We start from the raw sequence: 19,149 nt of genomic DNA, 5'->3' as shown, positions 1-19,149 counted from the left end.
ACTCTAAAAAGGGAAAAACAGACAACCCAGTAAAAAAAACTACTAAAGGTTTCTGTCATCACAGAAATTTTTTGTAGTATTTTGTTTAAGAGTTTGTAGTAACAAAACATTTTTTTGTAGTTAGCACAGAAAATTCTGTCATTACGACAGAACAGTGTCTCAAGTTCTGTTGTTTCTGTCGTTACGACAGAACAGTGTGTCATATTTTGTCGTTTGTGTAGTTTTTTCCAAATGGGAAGGACATGCGGCTGGTATAAGATGGGGCAGTGTCCACCTGCCCTTGCCCCTTCTTCGTTTCGTTTGGCACGCGAAATAATGAATATTAAATGGTAGATGACCAAAACAACACAGCACAAACTGGGACAGTGCAAGCACTCTGTCCTGTCTTTTATCACATAGGTAGCTGCGTACGCACAACCAAGGACTTGAAGGGTACACAACCAGTTCTTGTTGTGTACTCTTCATGTCCTCATTTGTGTGTGTGCAGTTACCTATGTGATAATGAACAACTAACTCGTCCAACGACATCCTCTATCCTGTCCTCCTTATATCCTTCATGTTGGTTAGATTCGCTGCATTCCCTGTTTGCTTTCCTGGTTACCTGGTGATAACGAAGAGCACGTAATGGTTTGGACCCCAGCGTGGTAAGGCTCCGCGACCTCGGAGTCCCGTTCTGCCGACAGGGTTCCTGTGGAACACAAATGCACAGTGATTTTGCAGTTAGGAATGACGACGGCTAAAGTGCCTTCACACATCATCCAGAAATGTTCAGGTGTCAGCACATAAGCAGCATATTGAAGACGAACAGCCAAGACACCACGCAAAAACGCGACTTTCATTCCAGCTACATGGTTCATGATTTAAGAGACAGCAAATGAAAAAATAGATGTCTTGCAAAGGCGACAAAACATAAACATAGCATGGCGCTGACTTTAAAATGAGCTGCAATAATGGCTTTGTTTTCGGGTGGAACCTGGTTAGCCTGATTTTCATACCCAGAACAGAGTTCATATAAATCTGGTTAAACCTGGTTTCTAGCCACAAATGTACACTGCCACTGAACAATGCCGATTACACCCTAAAGAAGCTAGCGGACGTCTTGTGCTTACCCTAAGTGGTGCATTCAGTTAATGGTTGATTTAAAACCGTTTATAACCCTTGTTATCCATGGTACAAGTTTGAAAAGTAAACATCAGAAGAGAGAGGCCAGAATACATGAATCGATCTGACACCTCTTGGCATCAGTGCACCAAGCACTACCTGCGCTTATGATGTCATGCTTTAATTGTGTTCCGAGTTGAAAACAGGCGTTGCGCTATGTTGCTGAAGAAAAGTTTTCAGAGTACAAAGGCTAACAGGCCTAGCACAGGCAAGGGAGTTCTGCATGTGTTGATGGTAATGAACACAGTGATCAATGTGAAAAAAAGAAAAAGCTGCAAAGCTGATAGCTCAGTTTGCTGGTGTATCCCACCATTTCTTGTGTGTTCACGAAAATAATAGGCAAAAATAAAGCCTATTAGGCCACGCAGAAACAAGCACAAAAAGTGAAATATTCTGGGAAAAATAAACCCCGAAAATGAAGGGTACTAACTATATTCTGTCTGTTCATCTTTTTTGTTTTATGTTCCTTGTCAAAAAGTAGAAGAAAAAAATCTTTGTTGTATCCAGACCCAAAGAAAGCTACATTGCTCGCTCTGCAAATGTAAAAACACATTGCGCAAGAAAAAATAAACAAAAGGAGGCAAGGTTGCATGCCCACACATTTCTTATAGCAGTAAACGAATTTCAGCAGAAAATTCAAAAGAAAACACGAGGGGACATTTAATTTTCGCTTTAATTGTATGACAAAGTATCATTAATGGGTTAATGCCTATATATGCAGAATTCGTCACTCTCTACATTCATAGATTGCTGGGAGTCCTCATACCTCTCCTGGCACAGTGGTACAGTGCTTAAACGATGCACCACTGCCATGCGATGGCAGGTGCTGCAGCCAGTGGGGCTTGTCAGACCCAGATTAGTCTTCCCGAGCAACCTCCCCAGGCCAATCATTAATTTAACCGCCACCTGCCTTAGGGGGCAGTTTGCTCACAACGCGGTGGGCAGGTTGTGATGGCGTCACAAAGTCACGTGATCTAGGTGGCCCAACTGCCACCTAGGTTGCCTCTCTGGTGATTTTCATACTTTTTTCACTCACAGCCAACGACACCGATACCAAAGCCGATGACGGCTTTTTGGCGACACGGGGCACACTGAACACTGTCGCTTTAAAACAAGCGTATAGGAAAGAATATGACCAAAGGTAAGGACAGAAAGAATACAACAAAAGGAAATGTCTCTAGACGCTAAAGAACAAAGATTAAGGTCTATGAAACAGAGAAAACAGAAAAGGGCAAGCTACGCATTGATAAAATTTGGTAAGATGGCGAAAACAAAAATTTACGGTTCCATCCGTGTAATGCCTAGATTACCCCACTGAAATTAAGAATGCATGCGCATGCTTTGCCATTTCCTTCTCATGCATACACAGCAAAGTTTCGCCATTTGGCACCGCTGAGAATAAGATTCAATAAAGTGAGACCAAGTGTGCAAATCAGGGTGAAGTGGCACACCTCTGGATGGCAGCTGAGAAAGCAGGCCCTGTTCCCCACTCACATCGGCATTCCCTGAGCGTCGAGGCGGTAGATGATGGGCCCGCCATCAGCATCGCTGATCCACGACTGGCGGTTGATGCTCACGCCAGCAGGACTCGTGGATACCGAGTTCCAAGCAAAGCTTGGCACAGGGCCACTGCCGTCAGAGGCCAGCTTCAGCCTGGGAAAAAGATGACGTGCCTCTCCTGTAAGTGGTAGTCCCCGGTAGGAAAGCTAGGCGAAATGCTGGAGAGTGCTTTCTCGTAAGGAAAGCATGAAACGAAACGTTTTATGAGACTCCAAATTTCTAACGACGTTACCGATATTACAATCATTGCTGTAAATTTGCACAAAATTTGTAAATGACAACTAGAATAACGCAAGTTCCCTTTCCTTGGATACCCTGCAAAAAGTCAGACCGAATAGCACAAGTTTAAAATACCTGAAAAAGGAAAGCGGCTCGATTATCGTGCAGGCAAAAGGAGGTCAAGAACACTAATCCCACTTATCATTACTGACTCACAACCCTATAAAAGAAGCAATGTGTTTTGAAACTTTAAAGAGGCCACTTTCATTGAACCATTGTATGACCATGAGCATGCCCAAGAACTCTCTTACGTAAAGTGCCTGAAGGCTCAAACGAGGTAAATGCACGTTCAAAACCTGAGTACACCTTGCTTATTCATAACAGCCCCCTCTCTCTGTCTTTGCACCTTAACCACTTAAAGCCAGAGCCCCGAATTCGCGACATACCATTTAAACACTATGAACTCATTACTACGTGGAGGTTGCTTACGAAGCTTGACGCCAACATATTCCCAGCAGCCAGTGCCTTCTTATCAGAATGTTTGGCATCACTGTGTAGACGCTCCGTGAAGAAAAAGAGGGCACGGATGTGCGACTTCCAGGCAGCATCCAGCAATTCCTTGTCTCTTGTGATCACTTTTGTGATCACTTTTTGCAAGACACATAGGAAGGCACTTGTGAGATAAAGTAATGTCTACTGTTCCTAGGCCTTCGATCGGGTTCGAGGCATACTAGGTAGTTCATTTTTAACACTATTCCGATAACCTGCACAAAATGCCCATTGTTTCAAATTCGCGACATATCGATTTCTGAAATTTCAGCGGCAATACCAAAATTGTCATGTTGGCTTTTCAATGTCGGTACATAACTTACATAATGTGGAGATAGTGACTTTTTTGATTCCTTCATAATTTGTACATTAAAGGGTTAAGCACCTGTCCAGATCTGTGTCAACAATAAGCGCCATACAGGACTTGATGCCAGTACTTCATTTTGCGAACCGGTGGAGATGCGCCAATGCAAGCAGACGATGGCAGGACGGGCGCAATGCTCACCCTAGGATGTCTTCGTCGACATGAGGCTGCAGGTGCCCCGGGAAGTCGGCGCGCGGCCGGCTGTAGGCCACCGGGTCGTACTCGAGCCACAGCACCTGCCACGCAGTAATCGACACGTCAGCCACGCACTCGAGCCTCACGCATGTGCTGCCCACGAGTAATCAAATGAGCAAGCGTCTATTTAAGGTTGGGGGGAATATGGGGACCTGCCCCCGCCGGTCCCAAGTGGTTGGCTTCCCAGCAACTCATGCTCCCTAGCACAGTTACCTTAATAACAAGGGAGGGCACCGGTGTCGCCGCGACGCGAGCTCCACGGATGGCGTGATTGCTGCGCGCGCGGGGGACACGGCCCTCGTCGGCCCGGGAGGGCGAGGCCTCGTGGTGGGAACATTCTCTCGCCAGGTCGTCCCGCGCGGCCTTGGAGTTTACCCCTTGGCCTGGCGTGGGCGAACGTTCGCTCGTAACTGTGCTCGATTCCTTAGCGTATTTTGTTGCTAGCTACCGTCATTATTGTTGTAGCAATAAATGCCTTATCTGTGTCAGCCGGAGTGCCGTTCCTTTGTTCCCTGAAAGCAAGGCCTGCCGTGATAGGCGTAAGCTCTGTAGCGTACGCGCGATGACGGGGTGGGGTCCGCGCGGTTTTGAACTGCGCAGGCCCTCCTCAAAGGCAAAAACTCCGGCGATTTTTCAGCCATTTTAAGTTAATGGCTGCTTTGTGTTCCTAAGAATCTCCTGTAATGTGTACGATACAAGGTTTTCAAAAGCAACCCTAAAATAATTTTTAAACAGCAAAAAACGCAAAACTCGAAACCGAAACCACGAATCCGAAACCGGGGAGGAGCCTTCGTGCGGTACTGTGCCGTCACTAGCGTGTTTGCCGCGCTGCGAAGTTCGGAGCCGCGCTGTCGACGTGACTGAAGCGCGGAGAACAGCTTTTCCGAGACCAGCCAGTCTTTAGAAGATTACTCATTCCACGATTTTGGACTGGACGAGTCGCCTTTCAGGTATGATCCACCGCCGCGCTAGCTAGCCGAGTCACACCGCAGGCCGCGTCACCTGCAGCATGGAGACGGTCTGAACTCGGAGAAGTAAGTATTTGAGTCATTTGTCGTACATGCATTTGTGACACAGTCGTCAGAACAAAAGTTAATGTGATGCTCCCGCTGAAAGCTGTTCGTATGGCGAGTGCCGGCCAACCCAGCCTGATGAAAGAATCTGCTGCCGGTACGTTGCCGCGGTGCACAACGTCCTTACAGGGGAATGCATCACCAACAGTCCTCTCTTTGCGAAGCTTTGTCCCGACGGCGAGCTTTTGGAAGTGAAATCATGTCAGGTACAGTTCTACAACCCAACATACTTTGAGCACGCTCACTGTGGTCCGCTTCCTCTTGACGGCCGCGCTTCGTTCAGTTGGCCGCTGCGATGGGCGGTTGTACTCGAATAACGTTGGCACAGAATCTGCCTTCAAGCGCCGGTTGAACGAAGCCTTAGCGAGTCCAAAGCTCCCTCTGAGGTACACGCTGTCTTCTTAGAAATCGGGCGCAAAATGTTCCGAGCACAAGCGGGAATGATTCTTCAGAGACCAGTTTACACGGCGGACAGCTCTCACCCAATTGTCGCGAAGGTTCTTATCGCTAGGAAACCTATGGTAGATCACGCCCTTTGTCACAGATGAAGAATTTGTGCAGCCCACAGCACATCAGAAGTCGTCGTGACCCATCACTCTGGCGTACACATCCCATCAGGCACGTTGAGATGGCGCGAAATTGCACAGGTGGTCGAAATAATTCCGGAGACCTGCACTACAGCACCTCTTTCTTCCTTTCTTCTTTCACTCCTCCCTTAATTCGCTGTCCGTTACTGCGTCATTTACTTTCCTAAAAATCAATTTTCAGTTTTTCCCTGCACTGCCAACGCCAGCGCGCGCCCGACCAGCTTGACACGCCGACACGCTAGTGACGTCACAGTACAGGGTGGCCTGTAGAAGTTGCTCGATCAATGGGTGCCGCTCGCGTCGAGGAGCGCTTGTCTTCAAAATTCGCTTGCGAAGAAACTACGCCGCTTTCAGGCGCAAAATTTTACATTAGATATCAGATTACCATAAAGAATATAGACTTAAAATTCCATTTCGATCGATGAACATCGAAAAACCGCCGGAGTTGCCCTTTAAACCGGGAAAAGTATTTACTCCTCAATTAAAACCCCACACAGATTCACCTTTTCAAAAAGTAGGGATCGCATGCGACTTAAAATTCCAGTAAACTGAGCTAGCTTTTGTGATATGTGATTCACGTACATCACCATACCACAACATACTGGATGAAAATACTACCCCTACATTTAAGATGACCCACAATTTCAACTGCACGTTTGTTGAGAATATTTTAGTGTGAAGGGACAGACTTGACTTTTGCTCAAAAGGTTGCGCCTTTTGTTTTCCTTTTATTAATCCGCATGGAATTAACTGTGGAGCAGCCATGTTATAATTTTAATGCAGTATTGCCCAGACATATGACTTTTTTGAAATATAACAATGAAAAGAAGAGACTGACATCGTCAGCATGTATGAGAAATTTTGCAGATGCGTTATTATTATCAAAACCACTGAGGTATAAAATGGAGAGAAACGGCCCTATTATGCTCCCCTTGGGCTTCCAGAAACCAGAGACTTAAGTTTAGAAGTGTCGTATTTTTGCCACAAAATATTACGATTGACAAGGTCACTCGCTAGATTTAAGATATTAGGTTCTCGCCACATTTAAGGTATCCGCGATCAGAAGCCGGCGCACATAGTGATTTCAAACTCTTCAAGGAGAAATGTGCGCGAACTGAATGCAGTCACTGCTCAAGCACTGAATAGCATCCCGCTTGTCCTAGCAAGATGTGTGGCACTACTCACCTGCCAGGCCACGTACTTGTCGGGCACCGGGTAGCGAAGAACGCGCGTGCGCGGGTACGGGCTCTGCCGCGACAGCACGTGCACGGCGCCGGGAAGGACGCCGCCGCCCAGTTCGCCTGCAGAACACCACATCAACTACACACCGGGTGGACAAGGGCGCTAAGAAGCGGACACGTCACTGACGCAAAATCGAGCAGTGGACCTCGCCATCGTATTTCCAGAGTGTGAGGAGGAGCTCTTAACAAATTCGGAGGAGGCACTTAAGCTTCGCCTTAAAGAGAGACTGAGGCGGTTTTCGAATCAGCTAATTTTTTAGGGTTTTGAAGTAGTGTCATTGCTGATCACGTCTGTGAAATTATTTTTTCGATTTTGGCCAAATCAGTGGCGCAATCACCAATTAAAAACGCGATGTTTAAATCTCCCGCGCCACGCGCGACCGCAGGAGAGGAGAACAGCGGAGAGGGAAACCTCGTCCATGTCGGCCAACGTGACGTCACGTTGAGGAGCCGGGGATACTTCGGCGCACCCGAGAGAGCTTTCAGCGCGCGTTGTTTCTCGTGCTGCATGCGTTGTTCCTCGTACTGCGTGCGTTGTGACATACAAAGCGTGTCAGCCTACCTTGAGAATCAGATTCAACACGAGGTACTACTCTGCTTTCGTGTCCACGAACAACTACGCCCGCGACTGTGTCGTCTTCCACTGTTTTCCGCAAGATCATACGCTCGCAGCGCAAGCGCTCGCTGCTTTGACGAAGAATTCAAGCCGACCAAAGCAAGCGTACTGTGCTCGAAGCACTTTCGTGAGACCGGCTACATGCAGAGCTTGTCCGTAATGTGATCTCTGCAGATCTCGGTCGCGGCTGAACCATGACGCAGTTCCTTTCGTTTCCTCGCGCATGAGAGGCGTGTCACCATTTCGAAGAAGCGCCTCTTCTAAAAGCAGAAACATGCTCACTAGAAACGTGCCCCTGCAGAAACCTAATAGAGGCTCAAGCATGTGTTGCTCTTCTCAGCTTATAGGTGCGGCCAGACCACCTGAGGCGTGCTCAGCAAAGCTCGGTTAGTGATTTTATACTCGGTTCGACGTGTCCAAGCAAGCAAGCAAAGCAAAACACAATAAAGCAAAGCAAGCAAGCATTGAAGCTCTTCATATGCGGCATCTCGTTTAATCGTATCTAAGCGATTAAAATGAAAGCGTTCGACGTTCTGATTTCGGATGCAAATTTAACAGAGAAATGAATGCCAACCAAGTTTTTGCAAAAAAACATCATGTCTCGCAACCTTAGTCGGTTTCTTCTTGAAGTTGTGGCAGCGAACGAGTTGCAGCTAGCTTGGCTTTTAAACACACATATAGTTGGCCACTACTTCACTGCACCTAAACTGGAAATATAGGAAGGGCGAACGCTTCCGAGGCAGCGATTAATATTTTCTGGCATCTGCTGAACGCGCCGCGAGTGAAGCAGCAGCCTTGTGCGCGTATTTAGCTTGGTTTCCAGCGCACAATGATTCCTTCAATATCCTGTGGTCACATGCCTCGCAGTGCTTGGCCACTGCGCTTCGCTAACTTTGACATCAGCTTTGTGCTGCTTCATCGTTTCCTTGAAATACTTTCTTGCCCCAACCTAAGCCGGGTAGTGAGAATAGGATTTTTTGTACACAGCGCTTTGGGCCTTTTCTTTAGGATGACGCTCTTTCGGGCGAGCCAGGAGGCGTCCGGTGGTGGTAATTGACTTGAGTATTGTTCGCACCCCTTCCTTTCCGAGAATACCAGCCGAGGTTGTGCTGGCACCTTTTACGCATGATCTGCGTACGTGTCTTTCACGCTAGCGTATGCTTGTGCTAGGCGTAGAATTTTTTGCTCGTGTCTTTTTTGATTTCAGGTGATACGTGGAATGAACAAACTGTAGTATCCTTTTCTTTGGAGGTCAGTAAAAAAATAGTCGCCATATTCGCTTTTACAACGCCACGGAAAGCTGCGATCTGTACTCAGCGCAGCGCCGGATCCGCATCGGCAGCTTCTCCAGTCCTCAAAGTGACGTCACGACCTCTCTTGACCAATCACAGGCGGCGGCGCGCCGCGCGGCGTGCCCCGCGGCACAGGCCGCATATTTCTGCTAAAAAAGGCAATTCGCGCTTGTTTTTGCCTTATTTGGATGCGATATTCGAGCATACAGCATGAAAAACTATAGGACGCCGCTGCCAGCCGGATTTTCAAAAAAAGTGCTTCAGTCTCCCTTTAAGGGTATGACGCGATAGCGTTATTGGATTAATGCTCATATATGCGATTCCATATTTAGGCCAACTTGCTACTCTTTATTTATTAATCCTTCCGGGATTTTTCGCACACGGCCAATGCCTTCGGCTCCGCGTGAACGTGATGCTGCTCATGCTACGTATACGGTGAAACGGACGCGCGGAGCGGCAAATCAGGTAGCAGCGCTGCCAGGCGCCTTGCCGAAACGCGCGGGACTCAACTTGCAAGCGTAGTTGTAGTTCGTCGGCACATCGTTCTCGACAAACCCGGTGCCGCGAGCGCCAGCATAGCTTCCGCGCCGAATGAACGGGCAGCAAGCCGCAAGCTTCGCGGTGAACGCGCCTTGGACGTACGCTGCGTTGTTTGACGCTCACCGCGTGATTCCTGCGTCCCCACACGGCCCCACTGCGCCCTAATAAGACGAGCGGGAGGCGCTGCCGTCGCGTGCTCTCGTTGGAGCCGTGGCATACATTGCGAGGCGGAGGGAGTGGTTTTATTGGGCGCCGCCTGATGGCGCTACGTGCGCGCAGAGTGAAGAGGAAAAGTAGCGGAAACATGCTTTGCTACTCGCTTAACTGCGATTCCTGTAATTTCCATGCTCATAATTACTAATATACACCACAGTACACGTCTAACGCACCCTGCTAAGACAACACCGTATTCACTAGACGAGCCTTTGTTCGTACCAAACCATCGAGCGTGCCCGTCTCGCACTCCGGAGGCCCTGGTTCGATCCCCCAAATCGACGAACTTCCTACTCGGTTTTACTTATTAATGCTCCTGGGATCTTTCGCTCACGCATACAGGAGAAACTTACCTGGCCTGTCGGTGGCAGTCTTGAGCGTCTGCAGGTAGGAAAACGACCTGCCCACCGTCCTCTGCAGTTCCTGGATCTGGCCCCTGAGCAGGCTGAGGGTGTGGCGCTGGTGGTCCATGTCCTCCAGGAAAAAGGACAGACTGCAAGCGGCAAGCTGACTGTTGATATCTATACTTCTATACCCAGTAAAAAAAGAAAAACATTGGAACCAATTGGATTTCCAACTGGTTCCAATTGGAATGGTGTCCCAATTGCATAGTAAATGGACTATTTATTTGGATCAATTGGGTTTCCAAATTGGCGAGCCCAATAGACCATTTAGAAAATTCAATCTGGCAACTTGGCAGGCATCATCATCAGCAACTTCCGCCGGCTCCGCGCGCCATATTTTGGGCATCTTTGGCTAGAAGATGTGCAGCTAGTGCTCTGCACAGCCTTTGCACCAGTTTCCACCCTGTGGCATGCCTACAATACTTTGGTTGCAATTGTGAAAGCGATGGCGGAAAATTTGCAGTGGGCCAGGGACCTGACTATTATCCCGGGCAGATTTTCGGAAAGGCTTTTGGTGTCCGGCCGCACCTCTCTGCGAAGCTACAAGCTGGTATGCTAGACTTACTGCGATCAGTCAACAGTGCGCGTTTCCGTGCAGGTCGAATCTGCTGTCGATAAAGGAGGGCTAACACTTGGACGGGACTCGAGAACGAGCAGCCGCACTGCAGGGCGAAATGCATGTCGATCCGTATACAGGCGCTCGATTAGCAGTGCCGGTGCGCTAGCCGCCGGTGCAAAATCACTCGCGTCGTAGCTGTTCACATGCATAGTTTACTCACTTCAGACCAAGGTGACAGATCACTGGAGTGCTTGCTAAGCCGGAGTGCGCAGGCACCGACCCAACGAAAACACACCGCTGCTTCTGCTGCACTCCGCCTGTGTCGCCCTCGTTTGCAGCAGGTTCGCAACGGAGAACGACGGCGCTCCTCGCCGCGCCACATTGTCGTGCTTTTTTTGCCGCACACGGAACTTACTATGAATGGTTGAGACGCGGATGCTAGCAAATCCAAAACAAGCGCGCTTGAGCAACGTTTTGATCTTGTGACACGCCGAAAGAGTCGCCAGCATTGGAAACAATGCATGCCCTCGAGTGCACCGAAGGTGGCACCTTTACATTTGTGCTCACTATACAGCGGAAGGGCTACACGGTACTAGGAAATTTTCGCTGCTCTTGCAATACTTGTATCATTTGTTTTAATGTCAAAACGAACAGGCCACGGACGAGAAGAAAGAAGCATGCAGCTACTTCATGCACTCCGTGCTCTGGATACACAGCTTGTTTCCGTGTGCGTCTCTTACGCCGCGCTGGCTGCAGAAAGGCACACAGCAGCATGCCGGCATCGCGACTGTAGCATGGAGCAGAGAGCCAATGCCAAGGAAGATGGCTCCAGGCGCAGTGCTTTTCAATTCGGCCCGAGCGCAGTCCGGCAGGCGTGTGCCCAAGTAATTGCGGAGGCACCGCGGTTCGCGCGCCACACACCAGATGACGGTGAAATTTCTAAAGAGTCTATTGGGCTTCAAATTCATGAGCCCAGTAGGTCTAACCAGTTGCATCCATTTGGTCTGCCCAACTACACCCATCTACCCATATGAATGTCTGCATATTTGAGAAACGGCAGAAATAATATGCTTCTTATAATAAGAGCTATCAGCAGCTTAACCTACTAAATTGTATTCATCATCTGCGCCACCATTGCGGTTCAAATAAAATTTAACTGCGCTCAGTGTGCATGCACCACTGGCCTCAGCATCAGAGCCTCATAAATGGGGTATATAAGTTGGAGCAGCAGTGTGATCTCCGGATGTTCATCATCAGCATAACTACGCCCACTGCAGGGCTAAGACCTCTGCCATGTATCTGTCATTTGCCCTGTCCTTTGCCAGTTGCTGCCACCGTATCCCCGCGAACTTCTTAATCTCATCCGAACACCTAACTTTCGGCCGCCCCCTGCTACGCTTGCCTGCTCTCCATTTGTTCCTCTTGATTTCAACTAGGATGTCAATAACCCGCGTCTGTTCCCTCACCCACTCTGCCCGCTTCCGATCTCTTAACGTTACACCTATCATTTTTCTTTCCATACCTAGCTGCGTTGTCCTTAACTTAAGCTGAGCCCTTTTCGTTAGCCTCCACGTTTCTACCCCACAGGTGAGTACCAGTAAGATACAACTGTTGTACACTTGCATGCAACATATACATATATTGAGCAAATATATGCTAGTTACTAATATATTGTCACGTGCTTAGCACGCATGGGGGTTTATTTACTGAGGGATCGATCGAAGCAGGACTGCGACGAAACCACAGAATGTAAAAAAAAAAGCCCCTAGAAACAACCAGAAGGCATGGCAGGTGCAAAGCGGCCGTGCAAGTGCGGACCTAAGCCCGAGGGAATCGAAGCTGCCACGGAAGCGGAACTGAAGCAGTCGTCATAAAGACGTGATATCTCAGCCACTTGTTCAATAACTTCCCTCACCTTAAATATAAATTGATTTTTGAGGAAAGAAAGTGGTGTATTAATTGTCTCACTTTTCGATGGGCACTTCCACCGCGCCGTGAGAGAAGGGAGGAAGGTGGGAGTGAAAGAAGAGAGAGAGAAAGAGGTGCCACAGCGAAGAGCTCCGGAATAATTTCGACCACCTGGGGTTCTTTAACGTGCACTTACATCGCACAGCACATGGGCGCCTCTTGTGTTTCGCCTCCATCGAAACGCGGCCGCCAAGGCCTGGTTCGAACCCGAGTACTCCAGCTCAGTAGCCGAGAACGCTAATCATCGAGCCACCACGGGTGGTTAACAGGCGGCATCGAGAAAAGCAAGGCATGCAATCACATTTGCTAGAATACAGCGCCAGAGTGCCTCTGCCCGCTTCGTACGCGCTATATTTATTTATTTATTTTGTGTGTTTACCTCGCTCGTAACGATTCTTCCAATCTGCCCAATATTCTTCTTTCTGCAGGTCACGGGCAAAGAATACAGGGGCAGTGAGAAATATAGGACGACCGCAGTTGTGAGAAAAAATATAAAACCTGTTTTGAGAGGTATACAAAGGATTCTTGTATCCTTCTGCGCCTGACCTGCGGAGAGCAAAATCGAAAATCTCGCCGAGCAACACGTCTAAAAATTTTCAAAAATCTCAATCATACTAGTGCCACGGCTTGTTTGATGTCAGTGAAAGTAATGTGCCTATGAAAGAAGGACGCTTTTTGCCAATTTTAAGCAAGAAACACCCCCTGTACCGCCTTTTTCACTGCTTCAAGATGTAAATAGTGCGAATATTTTACTGTACTGATTTTATTGTATTTGTATTACTATGTGCGTTTTAAATAAACTTGAAACTTGAAACTTGAATATGTTTGCCTAGTTGATTTTCTTGAACGCCTCTGTCTCCTCGTCTTTACTCCCGCGGATCGCTCTCCGATGGGGATCGACCAAAGTCGCCCTACACGGGGGAATACAGCAGAGATATTTAGCAAAGCAGGACGTATTAACGTAGACGTATGGCGATTTGCCGGATGCCTCATGCGCATGCGCAGTGACCCCGCCTATGCTACTACGCGTGCGCAACAGGAGTCCGACGAGCCGGTATACGTAACAATAGCAGGTATCCACTTTGCTAAATCTCTCTAGTAGAGATTTAGCATACCGTAGACGCGCTCGCGGAGACGTACAGCCTTTGCCAAAAGTAACCATGGTGCATGGTTTGCTTCTAGCTCCTACAGTGGAGCCATTACAGCTTCCCTGAAGCTAAAATGGTCGTTAAAGGTAAGGACTGGGGGTTTTCTTACCTTCCAACACCTTTTGATCGTTAGGAAAGCCACAAGGGCTCCACTATACAAGCTAGAAGAAAACCATGCAGCCTGGTTACTTTTGACAAAGGCTGTACATCGGTTTTACGTGAGGGAGCTGCGTACGCGCGGTTGCAAGTGCGATGCCGGGTAGCGCGGTACCGGGTAGGACTTTTGCGCATGAGCAATAGGCGTACGTAAAACCGGTATACGTCTCTGCTAATACATCTCCGATGTGCTAAATCTCTCTACCCTAAAGCTGCTGCTAAAGCTCTCGCGGTAAAACACTCGACACGCTCAGCAGGCGATGGCTGCTGGGCGCGAGAAAGAATGGCATGCTGTGCTCTGCGCACAGGTGGGAAAGAGAAAGAAGGGGGGCGGGCGCACCTCTCGAGCTGCTTCTTATTGTTCTCCTCGAGGTCTCGCTCCTCGCGCCGCCGCTGGCTGTACTGCGAGGCGAGATGCTTCCAGTAGTTGTAGTCCTTCTCCGAGAGGCGGAGCTGCGACTTGGTCAGGTCGCTGTGGCCGTTCTGCGAAGCACAAGGAACGCTGGAAACCCTCTTCGGGCCGGAGCACATTTACGCTTGTATTGATGAGAGAAAAAAATTGACGTCAACCAATGTTTTAATTTTGCCCAACGTTTCGGGACCAACTCGGTCCCTTCCACAGGGGTGACTAAAGTATGCCAGCAGCGGAGTGCTGCCTTCGCTCTCCCTTTGTTAGCACGTGGCGCAGTCCACTAACGTACGCAGAGGGTAGCATTCTTGGAGTCCTATTCGTCGCCGCCTGTGTGAGCCGAATGTGCCATGACTCCACATGTCGCCTCTTGAACAGGTTTGGCTCCACGGCCAAGACGCTCACCTCCTCGAAGGCTATCTCAAGAACCCAAGAACCCAACCAGACGGACTTCCGTCGAAGATGCTTTCGTTCGAACGCTTGTATTGCGCTACAGAAAGGGCTAGTATACTTCACCTCACAACTCGTTTGCAGCACTGTGAAAGGTACAGCGCTCTGGTCCAATCAGGGCCAAGGAAGACAACAAATACTCCTTCAAATGTTTCAGCAGTGTTGCGACTATTTTCACATAGTTTGTTGCAGTGACTGAAAAGGTAGTTGAGCATGGTGTTCTGAATCTACAGCGAGCGTTTCATTGGCAGTTTAGATTAGCAGAGAAAGTCCACACGAGCACAGCACTGCGGAGGCTTGCCGCAAAGTGGGGCTGCCATTCGTAAACATGGCAACCGCCGAGTCGCCGAATCTCCGGCATGCAGCAGCCGGACACTGGTGCTGTTTCCTTCCCAGGGATGGAGCCACCAGTCGCGAAGTGAAGGGCGCGGAAGAACACGTTTTGCAACGCACGCCATTCTGACTGGCTCAGGTAGCCGCAGCCTTCACAGCGCTCAAAACTACCTGCGAGATGGAGTATAGGGAACCCGACAGGTGGGGATGCTCACCAGGCGGTGGGTGGTGCGGCAGTAGCGGCAGGTAATGAGTCGCCACAGGAGCTGCAGCAGCGCGATGAGGTAGCTGAAGGCGTTCAGCGGCGGCGGCAGGCACAGCCGGTTCATGAAGTCCACCACCAGCTTGTAGCGCTGGAACTTCCAGATGTCGTCTGACGCCGACTCGATCTTCTGCGCAGTGTGGCTGGAGGCGAACAACACGACCCGTGAAGCAAGACATCGTGACATCTCGGTTATCGCGTGGCAAATATTTCGGTGAGGCAACCAGTACGACTTACGTTCATGCGTAAATACATGGAACAGAGTAGTGATAATATTTCAAAAGGATCTGAAGTAAGGGTGTGCCAATATCAAAACTTTACAACATGAATAGTTAGGCTGGAATAATAAAATAATATCAAAGAGAGAGACACAGGACGATGCTGGACTTGGAACTCCAGTTGCAAGCCCAGCGTCGTCCTGTGAATTAAGTCTATATTAAATTATATCAAATCTATAATATTAAATCCATGAAATAAACAAGCGCACATGCATTTAAGCGAAATAGCATGTTTGTTTTCGAGTGTAGGAACACTAAATTTATTGAAGCATGAACCAGTAATATTAGATTAGTAATTAGGACCACAGAATGAAACATAAGTCGTGTTTACGAGAACACAGTACCTACCTTGTCATGAGCGTTAAAGGCCCTAATGAAGTGCACGAAAAATAATTCAGGCTGCTGCGCCACAATTTCGTTTAAAATAAAAATTCGCCGGTTAAGCTGTGTTACGCCTGAACTACCCTAAAGCAAGAAAGCATACGTACAGCACCGTTCGTTTTTTTTTTTTTTTTGAGCCTCGGATGCTGCCCCTGCTCTCGCGGATCGCCCAAACCTCTCCCCAGTCGCATGTGAAGGCGATCGAGCTCCGGCTAATTGGCCATAGAAGTTGAAGCTTCGGCTTGTGTCCAAAGCCATCAGCTCATCCGCGTGAAGCGGTTCTTTGCTTCAGCTCATTCGGGTACTTTCGCAGAGACAGCCGGCTAGGGTCATCTACGGGTACGAGCCTCGCCCGATTTCCCTCCCCGAGCGTCCGGCGAAATCAGCACCGAAAAGCTCTTTTCGCCCTCGAGGTCCACAAGAAAAGACTGGTGATTCTCTGGTCTTGCCGACTGCGCAGCACAGGGGAAGCTCCGTCCGTTGATGATAACGCTGGCGTTCTCACCTCTCACCTCACCCTTGAAGCAGCCGTCATACTTTCGCTAGACGTGCTGCTGTTGCTGCTGAATACTTTTATTGGCTGAAGGAGGCATCACAGCGTGTGGGTACACGCTTTTGCTGGCAGAGTGACCCTGTAAGTGCAGCATTCCTCTTCGAAGCCGCCGTCGCTTCAGTGCGACGCGCGTCTTTCACCTCCTTTCAAATAATTTCTCTCTGCACGTCGCAGTTATAAATTTCCGGCCGGTGCCAGCCGAAAGGCCCTGGCTCCTTCCTCTTCTTTCTTCAAGCTTACTACTACCTGCATTCCTTTTCGGCGCATTGCGTGTTTTACAATGCGCATTTCTCTTCCCTGTACACCTAAAAGAATAAAAATTACGCAACGTTTAAACTGTCAATGCATAAATCGTTGGGTTCAACGAGAGCTCTGCAGACGGACCGCTAGCTCCCAGTGCCGACGATGGCTCACGCCGGTCCTCATATCTGTGTTGCGACGATGCTGCGCGCCCGAATTCGAGAACCGTAAACCAGCGCCTCTACACGCACCTCGTGCCATGCGTTCAAAGGCACGATGTCGGTATGCCGCAAAAGGCCTGTGTGCACGCTCATTGATAAACAGAGCGCTAGGGCATACGCTGTTCACCAACACATCCCCCGCTTCTCTGCAGACTCCGCAGTGCAAGCGTTTGCGCACTCCTTCTCCCCATTACCCTCTCGCTTGACTCCATCTGTCCCTGGGCCGCCAACAGTGCCACAAAGTACAAACACTTCAACGTACGTACGGTTGCAGACGACCGCTTTCTTGAACTACGACCGATACAAGCGAATAATCGACGACACACTAGGTGCCCAGTTCAACTTTCTGGCGTTTTAAGGCGAAAGCCGTTAATGCCTCATCGTTGTCGACAGAAGGTTGTCAGCAGAAGTTTGTCAGCAGAGGTATCACGCTTTTAGGCTGGTCGAAATGGTTATGACGTCAGAGTGCGCGAATTCGTAGTAAGTAGGTCACCCACAGAAATGTAAAAATCAGAAGAATAAAATAAAAAATAAAAAGTTAAAAAAAGACATTCAAAATGAGTAAAAATTAAAAATGCAACAAATTAAAGAGAAAAGTAAAGAAATAAAAACTTGAAGAGAAAAATAAAAAGTTAGAAATAAAAATAAACAATAAAAAGAACAAAAAGTACAGGGGAAAAATTAAAAATGAATAAATCAATTCCGAACAGTGCGCCAGTGAACGCTTTCGCCTTGCAGCACTTTTAGACAGCCAATGTGCCCCCTGAATATTTTTTTTAATCAGCTTCGTGCATGCGCGCTATCTTAAGATATGTGCCTTTTTCGCGAAAATTTATTGCGACCTCGGCGAAAACTTGGCGCCACTCTCAGTAAATTGTGCTGTTTTTGTTTGCAAGAGACACGTGTGACGGAGTGATGCTTGTGTACGGTGGACGTTAGCTTAGTGGAACACGGATAGAAGGAACGAACCGAGGTGGAACGAAGGCTCCGCCGCGCTGTTGTCCACCATAAATCTGGTTGAATAAATCTGAGTATATTGAAATTTCGGACTACACAATGTAGCATTGCCGAGGTACCGGAGTAAAGAGGCAATCTAAACTTTGGCCAACTTTGTTCCCTAATCTTGTTGGTGCCCGCGGAATGCCTCCCATAAAAAAACTCCCGCTCTAAAACAACGTAAGGACGCAAATAAGGACGCTGTCATAGTGATGCAAAATTATCGCTACTACTATCGATAGTTGAGTCACTATCGAACTATCGATGGTAAAAAAACGACTATCGATAGTACTATCGATAGTACTTCCGATAGTAGTATCGACTGTTTGGTTTATTGGCTTGGTTTATTCGGGTATAACGTCCCGAAGCAACTCAGGTTATGAGGGACGCCGTAGTGGAGGGCTCCGGAAAGTTCGACCACCCGGGGTTCTTCAACGCGCACTGACATCGGACAGAACACGGGCCTCTAGGATTTCGCCTCCATCGAACTTCGGTCGCCGCGGCCGGGATCGAACCCGCGTCTTTCGGGTCAGCAGCCGAGCACCGTAACCACTGAGCCACCGCGGCGGGCAGTAGTATCGATAGTAGTATCAATAGTACTATCGATAGTACTATCGATAGTACTATCGATAGTACTTTCGATAGTTCTATTGACAGTTCTATTGACAGTTCTATTGATAGTACTATCGACAGCCGTATGAAATTTCTTTGGAGGAGAAATTCTAGAGGCCAGTGTACTGTGCGATGTCAGTGCAAGTTAAAGAACCCCAGGTGGTCGAAATTTCCGGAGCCCTCCACTACGGCGTCTCTCATAGCCTTAGTTGCTTTGGGATGTTAAACCCCATAAACCAACCAACCGTATAGATACTTTAAAAAAAACTGTCGACACTTTCGATAGTCAATTTTCCGATAGTTTTGCATCACTGCGCAGTCACCTAGCGCTCGTGTTTACCCTATAGCTCGTCAGCGTTGCCGGGCTGTTTTTGCTGAATTGATTTGCTGTTTTTAATGTGCCTAGGCATTTCAACTCGAGAGACAACAAAAAGATACATTGGAGAGCGCGTAAACTCTAAAAAAATATAACATTTTTTTTTTTAACGAAATGTAATTCGTACCATGAACCACCGTTTGCCCAGGTAAAGTGAAATACCAACTAGAAACATCACATGACGTCTTGTGGA

The 19,149-nt window shown here is 48.4% G+C and overlaps 1 protein-coding gene across 2 annotated transcripts in view; it reads right to left on the bottom strand.

The window, feature by feature from the left end:
- The window catches only part of LOC149367940 (transient receptor potential cation channel subfamily M member-like 2), a 175,169-nt gene that overhangs the window by 5,748 nt on the left and 150,272 nt on the right, over positions 1 to 19,149 (bottom strand). For both annotated transcript variants that reach the window (XM_089558021.1, XM_089558013.1), the window contains exons 19-25: positions 15,253 to 15,442; positions 14,186 to 14,328; positions 9,964 to 10,103; positions 6,894 to 7,009; positions 3,995 to 4,089; positions 2,656 to 2,814; positions 602 to 688 (exon numbers count right to left, since the gene is read on the bottom strand). In XM_089558021.1, the coding sequence (XP_089414147.1) occupies positions 602 to 688; positions 2,656 to 2,814; positions 3,995 to 4,089; positions 6,894 to 7,009; positions 9,964 to 10,103; positions 14,186 to 14,328; positions 15,253 to 15,442 (930 nt within the window). The remainder of the gene's footprint in view (positions 1 to 601; positions 689 to 2,655; positions 2,815 to 3,994; positions 4,090 to 6,893; positions 7,010 to 9,963; positions 10,104 to 14,185; positions 14,329 to 15,252; positions 15,443 to 19,149) is intronic.

The sequence above is a fragment of the Amblyomma mixtum genome, chromosome 1, assembly GCF_055824585.1.
Source record: "Amblyomma mixtum isolate Tamu chromosome 1, ASM5582458v1, whole genome shotgun sequence".
Classification (NCBI taxonomy): Eukaryota; Metazoa; Arthropoda; class Arachnida; order Ixodida; family Ixodidae; genus Amblyomma; species Amblyomma mixtum.
This window is presented reverse-complemented; position numbering and strand designations above follow the sequence as displayed.